The sequence below is a fragment of the Macaca nemestrina genome, chromosome 2, assembly GCF_043159975.1.
Source record: "Macaca nemestrina isolate mMacNem1 chromosome 2, mMacNem.hap1, whole genome shotgun sequence".
NCBI classification, from domain to species: Eukaryota; Metazoa; Chordata; class Mammalia; order Primates; family Cercopithecidae; genus Macaca; species Macaca nemestrina.
In genome coordinates this window covers 59,232,828-59,254,729 of record NC_092126.1, presented here as the reverse complement: position 1 = coordinate 59,254,729, position 21,902 = coordinate 59,232,828, and the positions used below count along the sequence as shown (strand labels likewise).

Sequence of the window (21,902 nt, the reverse complement as noted above, 5' to 3'; positions counted from 1 at the left end):
TAACAGAGTTACTGCAGTGTTTTCAAGGGTAATTTGATTATAAATAACATTTGACTTCTGTCATGTTTTTAGAAACACTAATAGTCTTCCTAAGGTATACCCCCATTGTACATGTACAGCTTTATTCCCATACATACACAGTGTGATTTACAAAATTGTTGCAAAGGTGACTCTCAACAACATGGAATCCAGAACTAACACAGGCACCTTATTTTTCCCCCATTTTTAGGGTGCCAAATGTACCCAAGTCCACCTGACAGTCCTGTCTCTTTATTTCCTATTGCTTCTTTATTTCCCAGATCAGTACTTTCCCCTGGCACAGTAAAGTAGAAAAGACTATATGTATAGATGTGTTCCCAGAGACTTACATCAAACTCTGATTGTTCCAGTAGACCCACCTTGGAACAAATGCGTGTACTAAGTTTGAGGATAAACATTTTCTGAAAGCTAGGAAACACTCACATGGATGCTATTTCAATCTGGAACAAGTCCTGCATGAGGAGCTGCCTGTGGAACGTCCCTGCTAGGTCCTCCCAGAAGAAGAAGCCTCAAAACTTGATTGGCCTGCTTGGGTGAGTCTCCTCTTGCTGGTGAGGGGAAGCAGGCTACATTCCAGCATGAGGTGGTTGATTGCTGCTGTGCTACAAAATGCCATGTGCCTTGACCTTATCAACAAGTGGCAAATCTCCATTGTTTGACACTCTTCATTATGCTTCTGAACTTGGAAAATGACTCATGATAAAATAGCTTCCCATTCTGCTTTGTGGAATTGTATATAAGAAACTACTTGGGGAAAATGTAAATTTTCTCTGATTCCCACAAAGGCTAAACAATGTTGTGAACTCCACCAGACAGCAGCAATTATTTTTTAAAACACTTTGAAGATTTCTTTTAATAAATTTCAACATATTATAAATATTGATACAAGAGACATCATTATCTTGTTGGTGTCACATAGTTTGACTCCTAATTGAGGATTTCCTCCTTCTTCTATAAATGTAATGTAAATTATGTTTTCTGTTTGAGAGACTCCTACAATATATTCCAAAAATAAAAGGCAGAGGTAAGATGGGGGAAAAAAATCCTTAAAAATTTTAGATGTTCTGCTATCCTGTACATGGTATAGTTGCAAAGAACACTGTCTAAAAGAGGAAAATAGTCACTAGGCACCTAAAATGTGAAGCAATTCCAGTCTTTCATAGACCTCACTAAATGGCATTTTACTTGACACTTTTGCAGACTAAATAACTTTAGTGCTCTGTTTTCATGTGTCATTAAGAATTGTATGACTGGAACATTTCTACACTGCTGGTGGGAATGTAAACTAGTACAGCCACTATGGAAAACAGTGTGGATATTCCTTAAAGAACTAAAAGTAGAACTACCATTTGATGCAGCAACCCCACTACTGGGTATCTACCCAGAGGAAAAGAAGTCATTATTTGAAAAAGATACTTGCACATGCGTGTTTATAGCAGCACAATTCACAATTGCAAAAATCGTGGAACCAACTCAAATGCTCATCAATCAATGAGTGAATAAAGAAACTGTGAGATATATATATATATATATATATCTGATGGAATACTACTCAGCCATAAAAAGGAATGAATTAATAGCATTTGCAGTGACCTGGATGATACTGGAGACTATTATTCTAAGTGAAGTAACCCAGGAATGGAAAACCAAATATTATATGTTCTCACTGATATGTGAGAACTAAGCTATGAGTACACAAAGGCATCAACATGCTACAATGGACTTTGGGGACTTGGGGGGAAGAGTGGGAGAGGGGCAAGGGATAAAAGACTACAAATATGGAGCAGTGTATTCTGCTCGAGTGATAAGTGCACCAAAATCTTACAAATCACCACTAAAGCACTTACGTAACCAACTACGACCTGTACCCCAATAACTTATGGAAAAATAAGATAAAAAATATAAAAGAGTTGTATGACATCATATTATCCTTGCAATAAATACTTCTTATGCTTATGATTTGCTTTATCAAACACCTAATCTTTGCTTTGACAAAAAATATGTAGATTTATGTCCATTTCCATGGAAAATTTCCAACACTGATACTGTTTATAATAAACTCCTAATTTTACCCAGATTCAAGAAAGAAGAAAACTGTAGGAGAAAGTTAGATATAAGAATATATATATTTTACATTTCTCTGTAGTTGAGAATGAGATAAATGGCAAGGAAAATAATTTCCATAACTTTTTTATGGTCAGAAATACAACCTAGAAAAATTTATAATATGTCAATCATTTATACTTTTCCATTACTATAACCCTTCTATAACCCTATAACAAGAATCACTCTTTACAGAATCTGGTTTATTACAAGATCCTGCCTTTTGAATCATCAAGGACAAAGTTACCTTCAGTGTAATCTCATGTGAATCAAACTATTCTAATTATTTTAAAAGTGGCAATCCATATCATATTGTTCAAATAACCAGAATATTCATTTTTGCTCTTTTTCTCAAATATCTTCATTCTCAGTCACCTCAGGTAAGTGATAATCCATGTGATTTTGAACTTCAGTTAACTGGAACATTCTTTTCAATTCATCCTCATCCTCTCAAACTACCTTCTGCCTCAAACATCCTAGCAAGTTCCGTAAATAAATGTAAATTGAAGAAAATCTGGTTTTAGAAACATTCTGAAAGCTTCCAGAGGAAGAAGCTTAAACTGTGGTCCTCAAACAGTTATAACAGAAAGGCGATAAAATGTTGCAGCTCCTTGAGAATCAACAATCAAACTGCAATGAAATCTTACTTTGAAGCAGTCGCTGCTGTGGAATCCCTGCTGGTGGCACCACTGAGCACTGCTACCACAGACTGGAAACTAATCAGACTTAGAGCCATTAGAAAATAGGAAGACCCTGAAAGGATTTACTGTGAAATGATGATGGCTGTGTTATAAAGCCCCTTTGCAATTAACCTTATTGTTTTAGCTGATGAAATCACGAAAGTGAAATGAACCTGGAAAAGGTGAGCACTGTAACCAGCGGGAGCCACAAACCCAATGCCTTCAACTGCTTTCAAATAAGAAGATGCAGCAGACAGAGCATTGGTTTTGGGGGTAAATGCTGAGGCCAAAAGGCATCAGTCAGAAATATTTTTTTTTTTCCACATTCAGTTCAATCAGTCTGAATACAATTCATTTCCTACTGTGAGCAGAGTAAGTCCTCAAACTGAATCAAGAATTCTAGAGTATTTTATTAAAGTTCTTAACTTACCTTCCATGGGAGTGTTACTGTCTGGTCGATTAGCAAAGACCACATCCACATACTCCAGCTGCAGCCTCTGAAGGGAGCCCTTCAATCCTGGGAGCAGAAGCAGGAAACAAACCCCAAAATCTAAATATGAGCAGTATTCAAAGAGTTGAAGTTTGGTTTCTTTCAAGAATTTACTTTAAAAAAATAGAATTGGAATAGTTTCAAAAATGCTTTGAATACAATGATTGCTAATTGACCCTAGAACGTTTTAAAATTACATCAAAGGCTGACTTCCCCCAACAAGAAAAGTCTTAGAACTTTTTCAGGAATATTATCACTCTCACAGGAAAATACATACTTAGGAACGACCTTCACAGTAACTTGTATGAGGCAATATCCAGAAGCAAAGTTTAGAATAAAAAGCAGCTTCTTTCCAACAGTTAGTGTTTTTCTTCTTGAACAATGCAAATTAATGTTTATGTTTTGGATCACTTAATAGGCTTATAGTGAGCCAGAGATACATTTATTACACATAAAACTCATTAGAATGGTTTAAATCAGAAATAAATGACTGCCCCAACCCCATCTTAATGTAAATGTTGGTTTTAATAGTAATATAAAGGGGTTAGCAAATGAAGCCTTTGCTCAACATTTTACTAATTGGAACAAAGTTTAAGGAACATAAAATATAGCTGAGCTCTAACATTTCTATTATTCCCCATTTTGGGGGAAGAAACAAAAACATTAGAAGCTATAAAGACTGAAGAGGTAATATAAAGGAGAGAATAAGAACTTGAAAAGGGCGTCAGGAACCAACAGCCTATGTTTCAGCTCTAACCATTTGGTCACATTTCTATGAATACTCAGAAAAAAATTAATTTTAGTAAAATTAATACTTCCCTGAAATAGAACATATTGTATATAATATTATGCAACCAAAAGGATGACAGTGTTTGAGAATCATGTTATCCCATTTCCATGGGGCACAGCATTTAGCATTCTCTTATCAGCCTCTTTAATTCCTCAGGGAGACCAGAGGCTTTACTCTCTTTATTATAGACATAAAATTAATTGCATGTTAAATGAGGCTCTTATAAATTTAAATTTGGTTCATTTAAATTTGATTTTTCATACTGGTTTATCAGCCAGCCACAATTAGTTTTCTGACAGGAAGATGGAGTGCTTGAATATTGTTCCGGAAATATTTTCCATCCATTGAGAAAGGACTGTCTGTGATGGCAGCTTGTTTAAAGCTTTGATGAAGAGATTAGGGCAGACAGATGTTATGAGGTCTAATGCCTGCTCTTATAAACCTTCCGTGATGCTCAGGCACAGGGTATCACCAGCTATTTCAAGAAACGGTGTGAAGTTAAATTAACGTGAAAAAATATCATGATATGAGCCACTTTTGGGAACAGTTTTATGCAGGGAGGAGGTAAGGAAAGGACAGGAATACTAAGTAAACAAATAACAGGATATCACAAGGTTTGAAAGGCTGGAAATCTGCACTCTAGCATGCTTGGGACCCCACTTGGGTTCTTTGACCTTTTTTTGAGACTCAATTCTCTAGTCTGCAGTGGGCCAATACTGACACCTTCAGAATTGGTGTTCCTGGGAGAGCTGTGTAACACAGTCTACAGAACCACAACGTGAAATTATACCGTGGTGTTCACATCTGGAAAGTGCCAGGGGGAAGACAGCAAAAGACCAAATGCCAAAAATTTTCACTAGACCCCCTGTTTTGGAGAGGGGCATTTAATGACAGTTCTGGCCTGTGCTTGGCAGACGAAATAAGTATCTTGTTTTCTGACAATGGCCCTCTCTTCCTGTTCTCTTCTAAATAGCTCAGTGTGGGCTGAGAGTAACTAGCAGAAGCAGCTACAAATAACTTGGCACTGTTACAGCACTGTGTGATGAGGCATGTCACAGATAGGTGTGACTTTTTGTCATTTATTATTCCATCCCATGAGCATGTATTGAGTCCCAATTTCATCCTGAGACTGTGCCAGGCTCTCAGCGTTTAAAGATGCACAGACACAGTCTTCATCCCAAGGAGCTCTAACAGTGCATATTGAGAGCATCTATTGGCACAGGTTCCTTGTTCAAGGTTGTAATGTGTACCTGGAACTAATGATATGGACTTGATACTAAGGTCAGCCTCATGGTATTTGGTCATTCCCACCTCTTTAATTCTTTCTCTGAAAAGCACTCTTTCTTGATATTTGGCAAGAAATTCAAGTATCTGAGGCCAGTGATCCCTCCTCTGACTTTGAAGTGGAATGAAAGGAAATTGTCCCTCCAAAGGACACTATCCACTCACTTTACAAATCTCAATCACATAAAGTCTTGTAATCCATGGTATGAACTTTGGATTCTGTGTGAGATTTAAAGACACTGGTAGGGGAGGTTCCAGTGAGGAGGAGATTAAGCAGGGGAAATAATATGATCAGATTTCCATTTTGAACCAATGGCTCCACCTGCTGAGAGGGACCTGAAGGCACAAGAGTGAAGGCAGGCACAGCCACTGCAGCCCATCCAGCTCAGACAAAGTTAGTGAGAGGTGTATAAATTTGAGACAAGTGGTGTAAGTAGAAATACACGGACTTGCTGGTGTGCTGCATATAGGGTGTGGAGGTTAGAGTAAACAAGAACGACTCCTAGATTTGGGGCCTGAGAAGTGAAGTGACTGTTACTAAATGGGGCAGTCAGGGGGAAAGCTAACCGGAGGTGGTCGGGGAGCCAAGTTTAGTCTAAGCAGCACCTCAGTCACTACATGGAGCTCTTGGCAGCTGGATGGACCAGTCTGGCGTTCAGAGGAGGTGAGGCACAGGGTCTGGGATTCAAGGTACTGATTTGGGTTGTCCTGAATAACGCTGTGATATCCCTTAGCCTCTCTGAGCCTCAGTTTCCTCATCTGTCCAAGGACAAAATGGTGCTAGCTGATCTTCCTGCTTTGGTCTTTCATGTGACTACAAACCAAACCAGGTATTCCTGCTTTTTCATTAAGATATGTTTCATGAGTATCTCCTTCAGAGTCATTTACGTTTAGTTTCAAAAAAACAAGTCATCGGGTTCTATCTCCATTTAGCAAATGTTTGTTGAGCACTGGCTTAGGGCCAGGTATTGTTTTAAGTTTAAGTAGACATGCAAAAATGCATTAACCTTGGCTCCAGAAGGGCAGCTGGGCAGCCAATCTTAACCTAAGGAGTTAAGTGCTCCAGTGCAGTAAATGCACTTGCTGAAGGCAATTTGACCTTAGCCTGTCCCTCTGCACTAACCCAGCACCTGTGGGAGGAGAAAACAGGAGAAACAGCAGAAATGCTCCCTGACCTTGAGGAGATAATTAGAAGTAAACTGGCAATTTCTCAAAAGTTCACAGGAAAATAAATTACTTAAAGAAAATAGTTTTCAAGTGACTACAGTAAAAAAAAAAAAAAAAAAAAAACTAAGTCCATTTTTCTTTTAGGTTCCAAAGTTTAACAAGAACCATAATGTTTAGAAGGTAACCTTAATTCAATTTAAGCATATTTCACAGGTTTCTAAAGAAATATGCTTATTCCAGACAGTCAGCAGATTGGCACAGTTAGAGGTGGATGGGGTGTTCGGTGCTGCAGGTTTGTGTGGAAGCAAGGAAATCAGTAGTTTGGAGATTCTGCAAGGGTTCTATTTAAGCATGCTGTGTCGTCACCTTTTACACCTACCACGCACTTGCTTTTCTATCTAGCTTGCAAAAAAAGTTGCCTTAAATAATATACATTGTTTATATAATTTCTAGTTTTTTCTCAGCAGACCTATCGTCATAATTTGAGACATCTGCTTCTTTTTTAAAGGCTGAGTTGTATCGGAATCATATTCAGCATGTGGCTGTGCCTCCTGTTATGAAACGTGGTTATCCTCGATGGGTGATGTACGTTTACATGAATGTAGTACACGGAAAAAAAATCCTGTGGCAAATCCATTTGTTTAGAAATGTATTCTTTAATTGAAAAATCATAGATTGTCTTTTTCTTTTAAAGTTCATAGAGTTTAACATTTGTTATTAATTTAAAAGTTTCAAGCAGAGCTTTCTCAGATTATTTTCCTCTCCTACTCCAAAAACAATGGCAGTGGATTTGTGTTTTGAATTGCATAACAAAACTGTTTATCTGAAAGGCAAATGTAGAGTCAGACACAGCTTTTGGCTATTGGAATACACAAGAGATTTACTTATTCTTACTCAGTGACCTACCAAACTATTTCTTTTCCTTTACATTAGGCACTGAAGGAACGTGTTTATTTTATTTTTATTTATTTATTTATTTATTTATTTATTTATTATTATTATTTTTTTTTTCTGTAGAGACAAGGGTCTCACTATGATGACCAGGCTGGTTTCAAGCTCCTGGCCTCAAGCCATCCTCCCGTCTCAGCCTCCTAAATCGTTGGGATTACAGGCATAAGCCACCATGCCGAGCCAGCACCAAAGGAATCTGCCCTGCTCCATTCCAACATTGGCTCAAATTGGGGTTTAACAAATGTTTGTGGAATGGCTGAATGAGTAAATTGGATTTTAGAACCCGAGGGGACTTTGGGATTCTAAATGAGTGCAATCAATCTACTAGTGAAATTTCTTCCTCCTCCTTGTGAATCTAAGGAGAGCATTACACCTAAGCAGATCTAAGTCAAGAACTTTGGGCTCATTAAAAAGGCCTTTCAACATGAACTCTTTCAAACCTACATTATACACAAGTCAAGCTCATCGTATACTCTGTAAACTAATTCAGGTGGCTCAGGTCAGCCAGCACAGAAGTGGCCTGAACTCTGTATCAATTTGAACTTTCTGTCTTATCCTCTAATAGTACTTCTCAAATTTAATTTGTATACAAATCTCCAATGTCGAATGAGGTCACCTTCATCACAGAACCAAGTACCAGTGAAATCCAAGGATAATGACTTGTAAACTCTTTTAAACTTTATTTTGGGTCTCATCTCATGTCCTTGCTTTTCTGCAAAATTCACTCAATCCCCTAATTTCAGCCTGCCTAGAAAATACTTTGAGCTAATTCTCTTGTAATCACAAAGCTTTATCTTTGGCAGAAACTATGGACTGTAAAATAACACCACCACCACCAACATAATAACAAATGATCTCAATTCTTCTTCCATCTCAAAAGTTTGAAATTTTGTGTTAAAGTTTGAATCTGGGTCAGCTTGAATTTCAGCTGAACTGGTTTATCCATCCTCAGAGATTAGTTCCTAAGAGAATTCCTGACTTATTTAAAGGTGGAGGGAATTTAAGGTATTTCTATTATGTCATATGAGGCTTGAAAAAATGCTTATTTGTGGGCAGATCACCTGAGGTCAGGAATTTGAGACCAGTCTGGCCAACATGGTGAAACCCCATCTCTACTAAAAATACAAAAAAATTAGCTGGGCATGGTGGCGCATGCCTGTAGTCCCAGCTACCTGGGAAGCTGAGGCAGGAGAATCACTTGAACCCTGGAGGCGGAGGTTGCAGTGAGCCGAGATCATGCCACTGCACTCCAGACTAGGTGGCAGAGTAAGACTCTGTCTCAAAAAAAAAAAAAAAAAAAAAGTAAAGAAAGAAAGAAGAAAGAACCCTGAAATTATGTACACACTCTGGTAAATATTAGAGCCATGGAGATTCAGTGAGGAGTATAGTAGCATACCTTCTCCTTTCTTTTTCTCTTCGATTTTATATTTCTTTGTTAATTGCCAGTGTCAACCATTTTCTGAATCTCTCTTTCCTAATTAATTAGATTAACAAGAAAAGAACAAAAAACAAGAACTTTTCTGGCAGCAAACTGCTGCCCTGTTCATTCAGCGTGGTTCTGTGAGCTGACTTGGTTATTTGTCACTGACAAACTCCATGGAAGAGAACACAAGTCATGAGGGCAAATGCTGGAGCAGGAATGCTAGGGCAGTAACAGTTTTGAGAGGCAGGTTAGCTTTGATTTTACAGTGTCAAATGGGACACTAAGGCCTGAGAAAGGATGCTGTTTGGGTGAGGAATCTGGAGGTTTTTCTGAGGGCTAGAAGTTTGTCATTTGTTGTGGCTGTTTCAGAATGTCACTACTTAGTAGTATCCTTATCCACGGAATGAGGACTAGCAGTTGATGATGACAAAAATAACATGTATTAAGTGCTTATTATGTGACAGACACTGTGCTCAATGTGAATTATATAATTTTTATCCTCATATAGTAACCCTTATATTTATAGTCTATAGTTAAGGAGACAGAGGTTAGGTAGGTTAAGGAACTTGCACAAAGTCACTAGCTCATAAATGACAGAGTTGGAACTTGTACAAAGGTCTGTCTGACTTCAAAGCACATATGCTTAAAATTATATTTAAAAATAGTCAGTGAGAGATACTAAACCTATATAAAGGCTTTGGAGACAGTGGAGTGATGTAATTATTATGGTATATATCTATGTACACACACACAAACATGCACACACATATGATTCACACTGGCAATCGAGAAAGAATACATATATATATACACACACACACACATATATACACATTTTGAGATCTGGCTTCAAAAGTCTTCATTTTAAATTCAGTGATTGAATACTGAAACTATTTTTTTTCTGTTGTAAGTCTAAGATATTTCAATGTAGTTTTGTTTATAGGTCAATAAAGATCATCAGCTTCCAAGTTGGAATAAAAATACTTGAATGAAACATTATCTCTTAGGTTCATGGAAAGAAAAAAAAGTTCACAATGAAATGACAGCCCGGGAGAAAATATTTGCAATATATATAACCAAGCAAACAGTGACCATCACTAGTATACAAAGAGTTCCTGCAAATTGTTATGACCAAGACAAACAAATCAAAAGAAAAACAGCCTGACAACACGAAGAGTGAATTTCCAGAAAAAGAAGAACAAAATTATTAAAAGAAGCTCAAACTCACCAATAAATAAATATATACATAAGGAGATAAGACCAACTCATCTAACAGGATGGCATATTCCTTTTAGAAAGTAATTTTGTATTAAAATTTGTATAATTCTTTGACTTAGAAATGCCACTCTGGAATCTACCCTATTTACCTAAGGATGGTCACTTGTATAATTCTTTATGACGCTAAAAACTGAAAATAATCTGTAAGTTATATATTTTAATTGAGAAAAAATCAAGACAAGTTAGTATTTGTAGCTTGGTTCTACTGTTTATATATATATTTAAAATATAAGCAAGTGTTTGGATGGATGGATAGATAGATAAGTCAGTACAACCATAGAGAAAAGGTGAAGAAGATATATACAGATTGTCAAACTCTGGGATGGGATGAGGCTGGATGAGCAAATGGAGAAGCTGGCTTCCTTATCTATTTTTATTTTTGAAGTGGTGAGATTAGAGCACATTTTACATTTCTGGTGATGTTAGTAATTAGTAAATGAAATTATTTTTAAAAAAGGAGAAAAATCACTTGTTTCAATGATCAATCATGAACCTAAAGCTACAAAATTCTTGGATTTTTTTTTGAAATACAGATAGTTCACAACTTACAATGGTTTGACTCAGGGTTTTTCAACTTTATGATGTTGTGGAAGTGATATGCATTTAGTAGAAACTGTACATCGAGTTTCCATACAACATTCTGTTTTTCACTTTCAGAACAGTATTCAATAAATTATTAATATATGTGACAATTTATTATAAAATAGGCCTTATTATAAAATACGTTTTGTGTTAGATGGTTTTACCCAACTGTAGGGCAACGTAAGTGTTTTAAGCATATTTAAGGTAGGCTAGGCTAAGCTATGATGTTTAGTAGGTTAGGTGTATTAAATGCATTTTCAGCTTAAGATATTCTCAATTTAAGATAGGTTTGTTGAGATGTAATCCCATCATAAATTGAGGAGCATCTGTACTTCACAAACTAGTATAAACTCTTAACATTTTTCTTTACTGCAAAAAGTATAAGTGTAAAATTTTATAATATATAGACAAGCAAGAAATAAACAAAAATTACTCACAATTCTCACAATCTTCACGATTGAGTAGTAGTACTTTATTACATAATGGTTCTTGTTGACTGTTTTATTTCCTGGTTGCTTGGGACTGTGGGAGGGGGTGAGGTGGTGATAGGAAGTGACTTCTAGTGAGTATAAAGTTTATTTTAAAGGTGATAAAAATGTTTTCACATTAGATTAGGGTGTTTGGTGTACAACTCTGTAATTATACTCAGAACTAATGAAATGTACACTTTAAATGGGTAAACTTTTATGATACGTACATTATATCTCAACAAAGCTCTTTCAAAAAGTCTTGTGGGAATGTTTTATTAATATTAGTAATAGCTGAAAATGAGAAGAGTTCTATACAATTTTGCCTTTTCCTTTCGAGTTTCCATTCTCCCCTCTACATCTCTGCATTCCCTATATTTAACCCCAAGAAGAAACTTGGTTGATTGTGGTACTTTTCATATAGAACTTTTTCCTCTTCCAGTGTATTCTGAACTTGTTTGGTTGATACCCTTCTTGAACGAGGGGCCCACAGCCAAAAATAAAATTGAAGCAGAAGCACCCACCTTCAATAATATGCTTTCTTGACAGCCCTCTTTCTGTTTCAGCTCTGCCAAGAAAAAGAAGCAAGTAACTTTGAATGAGAGTGGGCTTTCTTTTCTTCTCTAAATGTCTGATCTGAAATGCTAGTTTTGTACCCTGTTCTTATCAAATTCTGCACCACTGGAGGCTGAGGAGAGAAGTCTGGTGGCCAACACACTGAACCCCTTTTCTTTGGAGACCTCAGTAGATGAATTATCCACGACGGTCACCATGCCTCTATCATGCTCAGCACCAGGCTCCAGTAAACAGCAACTCAGCCACGTACACTCTGTCCATATTTAACTCAAGACACTGTACAACCTTTTCACCTTGTTCTTAACCAATCTAAAGAAAATAAAAGGCTTGACATAGGTTTGTGAGCTTACTGTAAGATTGCCAGGCTGCTGAAGTTTCTTTGTTAGCTTTTCTGATAAAGGAAGCAAATGTGGAAGTACCTTTGACTTCCAAAATAAATTTTAAAACTAAATTAAAATGCAATGAAGCAAATGTTCCTTAAATTAGTATCTCCAGAAGACAGACCCTTAATCATAAGGACTTTTGCCTTCCCAATTCTCAAGCTCTGGCCAATTTGAATGAAATATGGTACTTGAATTTTAAAGTAATGATAACATGTTTCTTCATCTTCAATACCTTTGGCAGCTTCTTTTTAAATATAATATCTACCATTCACTTTTGTGAATATATTCTTATTCGGTATTTTTAATAAATACATTAGTAATACTGTAGGTAGTATTCTACTACATATTCTACGATATAACAGTTCTTGCAGACTGTCTTATTTCCTGCAAGGTTTTGTGGCATTGCAAAAGCACTGAACAATGGCACTGTGAATCAAAACACAGGCAATGAAAATCCGCATTTCTCATAGGCATGATGTTGCTTTATTTTTGTACAGATTACTACAGGAATACAAATTTAAATTCATCTTTCTGTCTTCATATCATTATAAATAGGCTCAAAACCAACAACAAAACAGAGTATATGTTTACAAGTGTGTATATACACATATACATTTTGATTAGAAGGTTCCTAAAGAAGAATTGGCCTCTGCCTCCAATTAAAAAAATTCCCTATCAATTATAGGAAGATAAATAAGGTTTTGTTTGTTTTTGCTTTTTGTTAAAACTCCAGCATTTTTCTTTTTGTTATGATTTCTGTCTCAAAGATGGAAAAGCACAGTACCAATGATTGCTCTGGTATATGGAATAGCTTGCTGTCTTCTTACATGTTTGTCAAAAGGCCAGCCTTCTAAGTCCTGCTGAATAATGTAAGTACCAGTTCAAATGCCAGCAGGCCCATAAGAAGCCAATTCATTCCATGAAATCTTCTCTGCATCCCACAACAGAGAGCACATTTCTCTTTCATTTAGCCTGACAGCGAGTGATACAGGTAGCTCCGTGTTATTCTCCAATGAGATGGTTCTTTTGATCAGCACTTTCAGAGCCCTCTGCAGAAATGATCAGAGACTTAGACATGGAGCCAGACAAGATATTTTTATCTTTGCATTCTGTAGAAGTCTCTGAGTTTTGGCAGATTTGAGTGACTTTTCTTCTGTGATGCTTCATGCCTATTTTCCTTTCCTGAAATTTGAACTCTATTTTGGAAATGATTCTAAGTATGAGACTGGTATTTGAAAAATCTACATTAATCACTTAGTAACAAGTGACCACATGCTTTGCACTAAATTTCTTTGGGAGTACCTTGCTGAAATTAAATCTTAGGCTAATTGGTATTTCCTTAGTATGAGAAAAAAAAAAATCCTCTCTCTAAGCCAATTAATCTTAGTATGTTATATGTAAAATAACTGCCTAACAGCAAAAAAGCAGGAACTACTAGTGGTTTTCTGTTTAGTAGGAAAAATAACTTACTTTCCACCCCAGTAGAGTTTGGTTGTTATGACCAGACTGGACCTCCTGTATATCAAACAGACAAACACAGAGAAGTAGTAAATACATACAGGTTATTGTACCGAGTCATATTATTATAATAGCACCAGAAAGAATTTGTTATTGTACCTCACATTTTAAAAATTGGTAAAGAGGTAAATTTGTTAATCCATCTCACTGAAATAAAGACAAAGGGAAGCTAGTGAGGGGGGACTCAAAGTTGGATCCTAGAGGAAGAGGCTGAATGGAAATGATCTTTGCCTGGAGGAGGTGGAGGGCAGTGATAACAAGTCAGATTGAGAACTGACAGCAAGTCCAGGTGGACATAGCAAAGTGAAGGTGAGTGGTGGGCCAGCATGGAGGGTCAGAAATGGCGTGTGGGGATGGAAGTGAAAGGACTGAGGGGATGAATTGCTTTAGTAGGTCAAATGAACAAACACCAACGAACACGTGTATTCAGCATCTGGCCTAACGCTGATTGCATACGAACTCCTCCCAGGAGGACTCCACTCTCTGCCAAGGAACACGGACCCTTGTGGCTCTGAGTTATTATCCCTTCTAACATCACATTAACAGGCAGGAACTGACTACATAGAAATCTAAATGATGAAGTGAATTATAATAGTAAATATTTAGAACAAACAGGAAAAAAATGTCTTTGAGTGTCTTATTAAATGGAAATGTCATTTTAGGAAAACAGTCGTAAAATCCTTAGCTCAAGGTTCTACCATTTTACTGCTAAGGGAATGAAATGTGCAAATCTCATCAGCAAACTTATTACCTTCTGAAAGCCACAACCAAGGGCAGGAAATGCAATCCTAGTATTATGATCATGGAATAAAAAATATGTCTTGAGAACTACAGGGATACAATAAAATTGGGAAACAGATCTCAGTGCAATTTGGTTTCCCTCAGTATGTAATTTGATCTCACTGGTCTAGAAAAAAAAATCATTTGAGATTCAAAGGTTAAGGCCAATCTTCAGGAGTGCTTGAAATAAGGCATTTATAATTCTATCATCTGTAAAGTCAACGCCTCAGGGCTCTCAGGTATAAAAGCCTAGTATGATTAATGATAACCAACAGGGAATGACGGTGACAATTCTGACAACTTGGTTGCAACAAGAAAAATTTGTTGAAAATGTTAGCAGCCCCATCCCACTGAAGTTAATCCTCCAAAAAGTAATTTGAATCACTGTAATGGAAGGTCGATAAATACATGTACCTGGAGATTACACAACCTGAAAGGGCTGATGTACTTTCCAGGTTAATACATCAACCTCATGATATCTATTATAATAGCAATCTGCCACAGGCGAGCCTGGTCTCCTTTAGCACTTTCAACCTTCCACAAAAAGCGGGATGGAATATTATAAAAACTGAATGCAGTCCTTTTGATTATTGAAAGCTGCACATTCTATACAAACACTGCTACAGACTTAGTTTTTCAAAGTTAGGCTTCCTGTAAAACATTTGGCCTATAAGGGTATGCACACCAACATATATGTTCAAAGAGCAAGAGTAGACAGCAGCCTGGCAAATTATCACTGACTCCCACAGAGGCTATTAGAGCAACTCTTCTGAGTGCGTAGAGAATGATAATGCATTTTACAGTGATATAGCATAGCCTTCAAAATGCTTTTGCACACCTTATCTCACTCTGTCAGCATGACACTTCATGAACTGTTACGCTGTCCATTTTACAGGTGGTTAAACTGAGAATCAGAGAAGTGTAATAACTTGTCCTGGATGACATAGCTAGCAAGTGGTAACGCCAGAACCAGAAGTCAAGTGTGCTAGTCGAAACAGCTTTCATAGGCTCAAAGCTATGATGCTATGGTTTATCTTTTCACCAGTCTCATGGGGGCAACTGTGAACTAATATAAACATTCTGGAGTATAATTGTAGCTTGAGTTTTTATTTGCAAGAATGAAAGGCAGTTTGTGGAATATGCATGGTAATCTATTTTCTACAAAAGGTATATAACATAGGTTCTGCAGCTATGGAGAGTGACCATTTAATGTTCTCTGGGTGTTAAGAAAGAAAATAGCTACTGCGCTGATGCTTTCCCTTCTTCCTTAGATGTACTCCAGCAGCCTACACCTTGTTGCAGACCTCACTGTACTATTAGTGGAATTATCTCCAAGGTTTCTGTTATAATTGAATCATGTACCCCAAAAAGATATGTTAAAGTCCTAACCCACACAACCTCAGAATGTGAGCTTATTTGGAAATAGGATCACTGCGGATATAATTAGTTAATAGGTAGAGCAGGCCGTTAATCCAATATGACTGGTGTCTTTATCAGAAGACACACAGACACATGGGAGGAGAGCTGAGGTGCTGCAGCCACAGGCCAAGGAATGCCCAGGGTGGCTGGCAACCGCCAGAAGCTAAGAGGAAGCGAGGAAGAACTCTAAACTTTACCCAGAATGTCAGAGGGAACACGGCCCTGCCAACCTTGAAGTCAAACCTTGATTTTGGATTTCTGGCCTACAGAAACATGCAAGAATAAATTTCTGTTATTTTAAGATACCCAGTTTCTGGTCCTTTGTTGCAGCAACCATAGGGAATGGATACAGTCCCTATTTAGGCAGTGATGGGTGAACCAATACTTTGAGTGGGAAGGTAACTCAGGCAAGGTGAAGGACTGAGTGGGAACATGAATGTTTTCCCATATATAAGGTGGAATATAGTTTTCTATTAACATCCTTACAGTTCCCTGGGGTGGGAGAGAAGAAGGGAGAAGGAGAAAGTAGGTCATCAAAGTTTATTTGTTCATATCTCTATAAATGTTTGCTTTTCCGTTTCCACAGGGCCCTCTATTCCTACCGAAAGTTTGTCTCAGAGTGGGGAGTAAGCAGCCTTAAAAATACATGCAGGTCTGTTTCACCTTCTTAGTTTCGCTTCCTAGAGAGAATTTAAATCATGTGTGCAAAAGCATAATAAAACCACTTTTGAACTCTTTGAGAATGTCCATTTTCCCTAGACTAAATTTTAGAAAATACATGCTAAGTGTTGAAGCATGAGTACACAGCTCTTTGCACAGTTGTCTTCACTAATACAATTACACTGTCACTTATTTGGTAATCAGCAGATATTATGCCAGGGCAGAGGAGGACCCCAAATTTGTCCAGTAATCTTTGCTGAGCTTTGCTTAATTCTGTATTCATGAGGGGGAAGTAGTGGCTGTTGTGGCTGAAATCTATAGTGAAATGGGGAAGTATTACCTCCCCACTGTCCATAGATGTTATAGCTTCCCTTATTACCACTGTCTTTGGCTACAGAAGGTGATGGAAAGGGACAGGTCAGCACAGCCATTGTGTTTCTCAAGGATAGCAGATGAAGCACTTTTCTGAATACCCAGATAACAGGGTTCCTGGGCACACAGGAGAGACGCTGACTAAATGTGTTCAGATAAGAAAGCTTTGGGGTATTTATCCCAAAGTCTTCTTGTTTCATCATTTCTTTGCATCCAGAGTTAATAAAATAAACAGCAAACATAAATGCATGTGTGTGGGGGGATAGTTTTCTGTCAAGTTACTTCCTACAACAGATTAGCACAAATGGCAGTCAGAAGCCATGAAATTGTTTACTTTTTTATGCACAAATATTTCATGAACATCCCCTCCTCTGCTCAACCCTTTGGTAATTCATTGTGATCAATGACTAGTCACTGATCTAGTCATTGACTAGACTAATTTTTGAAGTGCCAGAAGTGAACTTGCCGGCATTTATTTTCAAGCCACTATAAATCATTGCTTTACCAACAGTTGATTTTTTTTGACAACCTTTTGGTCAGATGTCATATAATTTTATTTTTCCTTCTCTGGTGCAAAACGATATCTTTTTAAAAATAAACAAATAATTATGGCAAATGCAATACCTCCAGCCTTTCTTCTTGATGATGCTCCCCAGAATCACTTCAGCCCTGGAGAGGGAAACAGATAATGTCTTAGGATGCAGTGTCCTGGAAAAGCAAGAGTCAATCCAGAACACAAGAACCATTCCTTGTTTGAACTCTCAGTGCCTACATATCCCGAAAATAGAAGCCGCTCTCGGCTGGTAGCACAGTTTCCGCTGTTTCTGCTTGTGCCTGCAGAATCCTGCTCCGGAGCATTCCAGAAGCACCTGCCAAATCCTGACACGCTGGCAGGAGACCGCCTGCAGTCCTGATACTAAGCAGCAGCAGTCATTTTGCAGTTTGGTGTTTTTGAACCAATGATCCCATATATAAATGTCTTGCTTGGTAGTGTCCAAAGGAGGTCAAAGTTTTCCTTCTAATTGCTATGAAGCAATTCAATTGTGACCATGGAGAACAATAAGACCTCACATTGCTTAGATAGAAACTATTGGCTCTCAGGTATAAATTAAAACCGATGTTGTGGGTTTAGATGTTCCACATAGAGAACACTCACGTACGGAACATCCTAGGTTCCAGTGACCAACTTTGTCATAGGAGCAAAACAGAGGAAGACATAACGAAGTGTCCTTCCTGCCCCTAAGGCTGAGTTGCAGAGGCATACTGAAGGCATCCACTGTCCTCTCCTCTTCCACCTACCCAGGCTGGGACCCGAGATTGAGTAGACAAATGTTCTATGTCCCTCCCAGTATGACCAACATTGTCAGAAGCAGCTGGGCTCTCAGAGGCTTAGTGAATGGGAAATCAGTGGAATTAGCACCTTGCCCATTAGGATGCTGTGGACAGGAGTCATGGCTAATCATTATTGGTTTTAACTGAAAGTTCTGTCTTTGTTAGAGTGTATAGCTTGCAATAAGCTATGATGCAGGTTAGCTGTGGAGTATGCCCCAAAGAGACAAGCATTGAGTCTTGCATTGGTGTGTTGCTTTTGCTTCTCCCGATCTCTCTGTTACCTTTTACAACCTTGCATTTCACAGTGGAAACCTATCTCAATTATAGACTGACAATCAATAATTAATCAGAGCGATTATCCTCACAGGAGTAATACAAACAGGACTCTAACAGACTTGCTACTTACTTCTCCCTTTTTCTACCTTAGTGCCATTTGGTACTAAGCAGGATTCCACAAGAAGAAAACAATGGAAAGGGGTAGAAGGCAGAAAGGAGCAAGACCCTATAACCTTTACTTTCTCTCCTTGGATTCAACAGAAAGCGTCAAGAATGTGAGCTATGAACCTCCTTGATGGTCCTTAAACATATACATGTCTTGAAAAGGAGGAAACTCATGCAAAGAAAATGCACTGGGACCATCCACTGATTATCCTGATTCAGCAAGCCCAGCAATTGGATTGTAATTCTCACCTAGAAGGAGGTGAATTAGGCCTGCAGGTGATTATACCTCACAGTCCAGTTAGAAAATTGCAGAGCTGTTCAAACAGCTGGGCAGCTATTTAGTTTCCTTGGTTCTGAGACCTGGACATCCATCTTCCCAGTAGGAGGCCAGGGAGTCCCAGATCTATTCTGAACTGTGCTGGTTAGGCTGGAACCTGGACGGCATGAAACTTCAGGCCTGGCCTGGCCCATTTCCTATGTGTTCTAGTTTAACAAGCCCTGTCTTAGGGCTCCAAATCTGCCTTGGGTTCAAAGGAAGGTTGCAGTTGGATGTGACTCCTTTCACAAAAGAAGCGAGGACTCTCTACAACCCTTCCTGTCCTCAGAATGGGCTCTGAGATCCCCTCTTACAAAAGATAACAGATTCTTTGTCATCTTGGGGGATCCTGACTTTGACGTCTGATCTTCCTGTAATGCTAGTGTAGGGACAGGGAGGTAAACAAGAGAAGCTTCTGCTTCCCTGCGAGGAGGATGTCCCAGTTCCTCAGGGGCTGAAGAACTATGAGATACGGTTATGAAATAATGACACTAACTTTTGAGCAACCATTTTGGAACCTGTTCATTCATTTGGTCACTAATGTATTCAACTAATATTTCTCAGTCTCCACTGCCACCACTCTGGCACCAGACTCTGCTGTCCCTCACATAGACATGGCAATTGCTTCCTGGTCATATACCTCTTCAGTCCATTCTTCATACAGAGACCAGACGCAGGAAGGTTTGGGTGAGCAGAGAGTTCCAGAGACAGTCAGTATCCCCAATTCTAGTAATGGTGGTAGAGGGCAGAGCAGAGCCATCAACACGTGGAGAAAGGACAGAACCTTTTCACCAACATGTTGGAAATGGTTTGATTCTTTTGGTGCTACAGATGCCATTTGAGTGACACAAACAGGTACTGACTTACTTTCCAGCAGCATAGACTTCAGCAGTATCAAAGAGGTTAACACCACTTTCATAGGCGATTGTCATCAGCCGTTCAGCAACCTGCAAGGGGATGGGAAGGTCAGTCAGAAAAGCCAAGTGCTTTCCAAACCTGGAAGCAACTTTGAGTCCTCTACTGATCTTTAGGAACACTGACCTCTCACTAACCACTCCTTATTTTTCTTAGTTTTAGTGAAGAGAGGGAAAGAAAGAAGGCTCAGCCAGTATCCATAGGACTGAAGTATTCTTTCCTTCAGACATAGGGCACTGAGGAGTTACGTGAAGGCTGGGATTTAGCCTGACCAAAGTGGATAGATTTGTGTTTCTCACTCTTCTGGGAAGAGCTGGTTTGACAACATTCTTTATGGCATCTTAATCTTTCTGACAGAGGGGGGCCATTTGTATCACTGGTGACTCCATTCCTCAACTCTTTTCTCCAAGCCAGTAAGTTTTGGCAGCTAGGTGACTCCTGACCTGAAGGCTTGTGACTTTTTTCTTGATGCTGAGACAGAGCTGTGACTGTTATAAAATTCCTGCCACCCACAGTTCAGCAAAATCTCAGGCACCATCGTAGAGCAGCCATTGAATCAACACAGAGAGGGGGCAGCGTGCCTTTGACTCACCAGGAACCCAGTTCCTCACTGTTCTGCCTGCAAACAGACCTCAAATCTCCTTGTTCCTTGCTTTGTGCTGCTGCACGCAAGCAGTGAGTATGACAGAAGAGTAGAGAATAGCTATACACAGCTTAAGGAATAGCCAGAGAGGGATAGCCATAAACAACAGTGGAGAGGGGCCATTTTTTCATTTTGCCAATTGACTTACTAGTCATTTGGAAAATTACACACCTCGCAAATAATTATAATTGATTTTTTCATTATGTTTTAATGGCAGGCTGAAGTTGCTTCATCAGCATTTCCAAAATGAACTATTTTTCTGTTTGCTTTAAAAATTAGCCTACCAAGAAAAATGTCAAGTTAGCAAAATGGAGTCCATCCAGATTCTTTAGCATAATAGTATGCTATTAATGCTTTTAATTTACTACCATTAAAACATTTATCTTGTATTCCTATAATTTTTAAATTATATCCTAACTGGAGATTAAAAGTTAAGACAAGTTTTCCCCATTATGACTGTCCTATTTTTAAACATTATTGTGCATGTATTTTATATTAGCCTGTGTTATGTCATATGACATACTGGTATATTATTATTGGAAAATGTACACAAATCTTATCTAGAGAGTTTTTTTTTTTAAGATAAGATGGAGAATTCTGCATGGAGACTTAAACTAAACGATGACAGAGATGTTTCCCAATCATTGGACTTGAAGGCCTGAATGTGAAATAATGAAAAACATCACCAACTAAGTCTGAAGAGTGGTTTCTGGCCTTGAGGGTGCTACTTACTAGATAGATAAATCTGGGCAAACCATCTGACCTCTCTGTAGATTCAGCCTCCTCATTTGCAAAATGGGGATGATTTTGTTCAGCTATCTCCTCCTCCTGCATGAAGCCCAGAGGCCTCAGGCAAAGCTGACCTCACCTCCCTCTAGCGGGGGCCTGGGGGCCCACGAGAGAGTTACTCAGGAAGGGTCATGTGACACACCCTGGCCAATGAGATATGAGGAGAAGTTTGCTGGGGACTTCTGGGAACATTTTTATTTGTTCCTACTGAGTTTCTAGGAGCAACACCCTTACCCTGGAATTACAGTTCTAATTGAAGCCTGGGATTCCGGCAGCTGTCTTTCTGCCTGAAGAAGCAGTTGATACACAAAGCCCCACCGGCCAAGAGACTCGCTGGGAAGCAGATTGGGAGTCACTGACAGAGGCAGCCCTGAAGCTTGCTCTTTGTCTGCACTTCTAGCTTAAAAGTCAAAATAATTTTTATTTTATGGGTTAACCTGATTTGAGTTGGGTTTTTGATACCTACAGTTAAGGGCACCTTAACTACCTTACAGATAAAAAAAA

General features: G+C 38.5%; 1 protein-coding gene across 5 annotated transcripts in view; it reads right to left on the bottom strand.

Moving 5' to 3' along the window:
- Positions 1-21,902, bottom strand: part of LOC105488578 (potassium voltage-gated channel subfamily A regulatory beta subunit 1) — a 501,524-nt gene that overhangs the window by 60,803 nt on the left and 418,819 nt on the right. For all 5 annotated transcript variants that reach the window (XM_071091130.1, XM_011752785.3, XM_011752788.3 and 2 more), the window contains 5 exons: positions 19,919-19,998; positions 17,587-17,631; positions 13,684-13,728; positions 11,779-11,822; positions 3,253-3,339 (listed from right to left, as the gene is read on the bottom strand). In XM_071091130.1, coding sequence (XP_070947231.1) covers positions 3,253-3,339; positions 11,779-11,822; positions 13,684-13,728; positions 17,587-17,631; positions 19,919-19,998 — 301 coding nt within the window. The remainder of the gene's footprint in view (positions 1-3,252; positions 3,340-11,778; positions 11,823-13,683; positions 13,729-17,586; positions 17,632-19,918; positions 19,999-21,902) is intronic.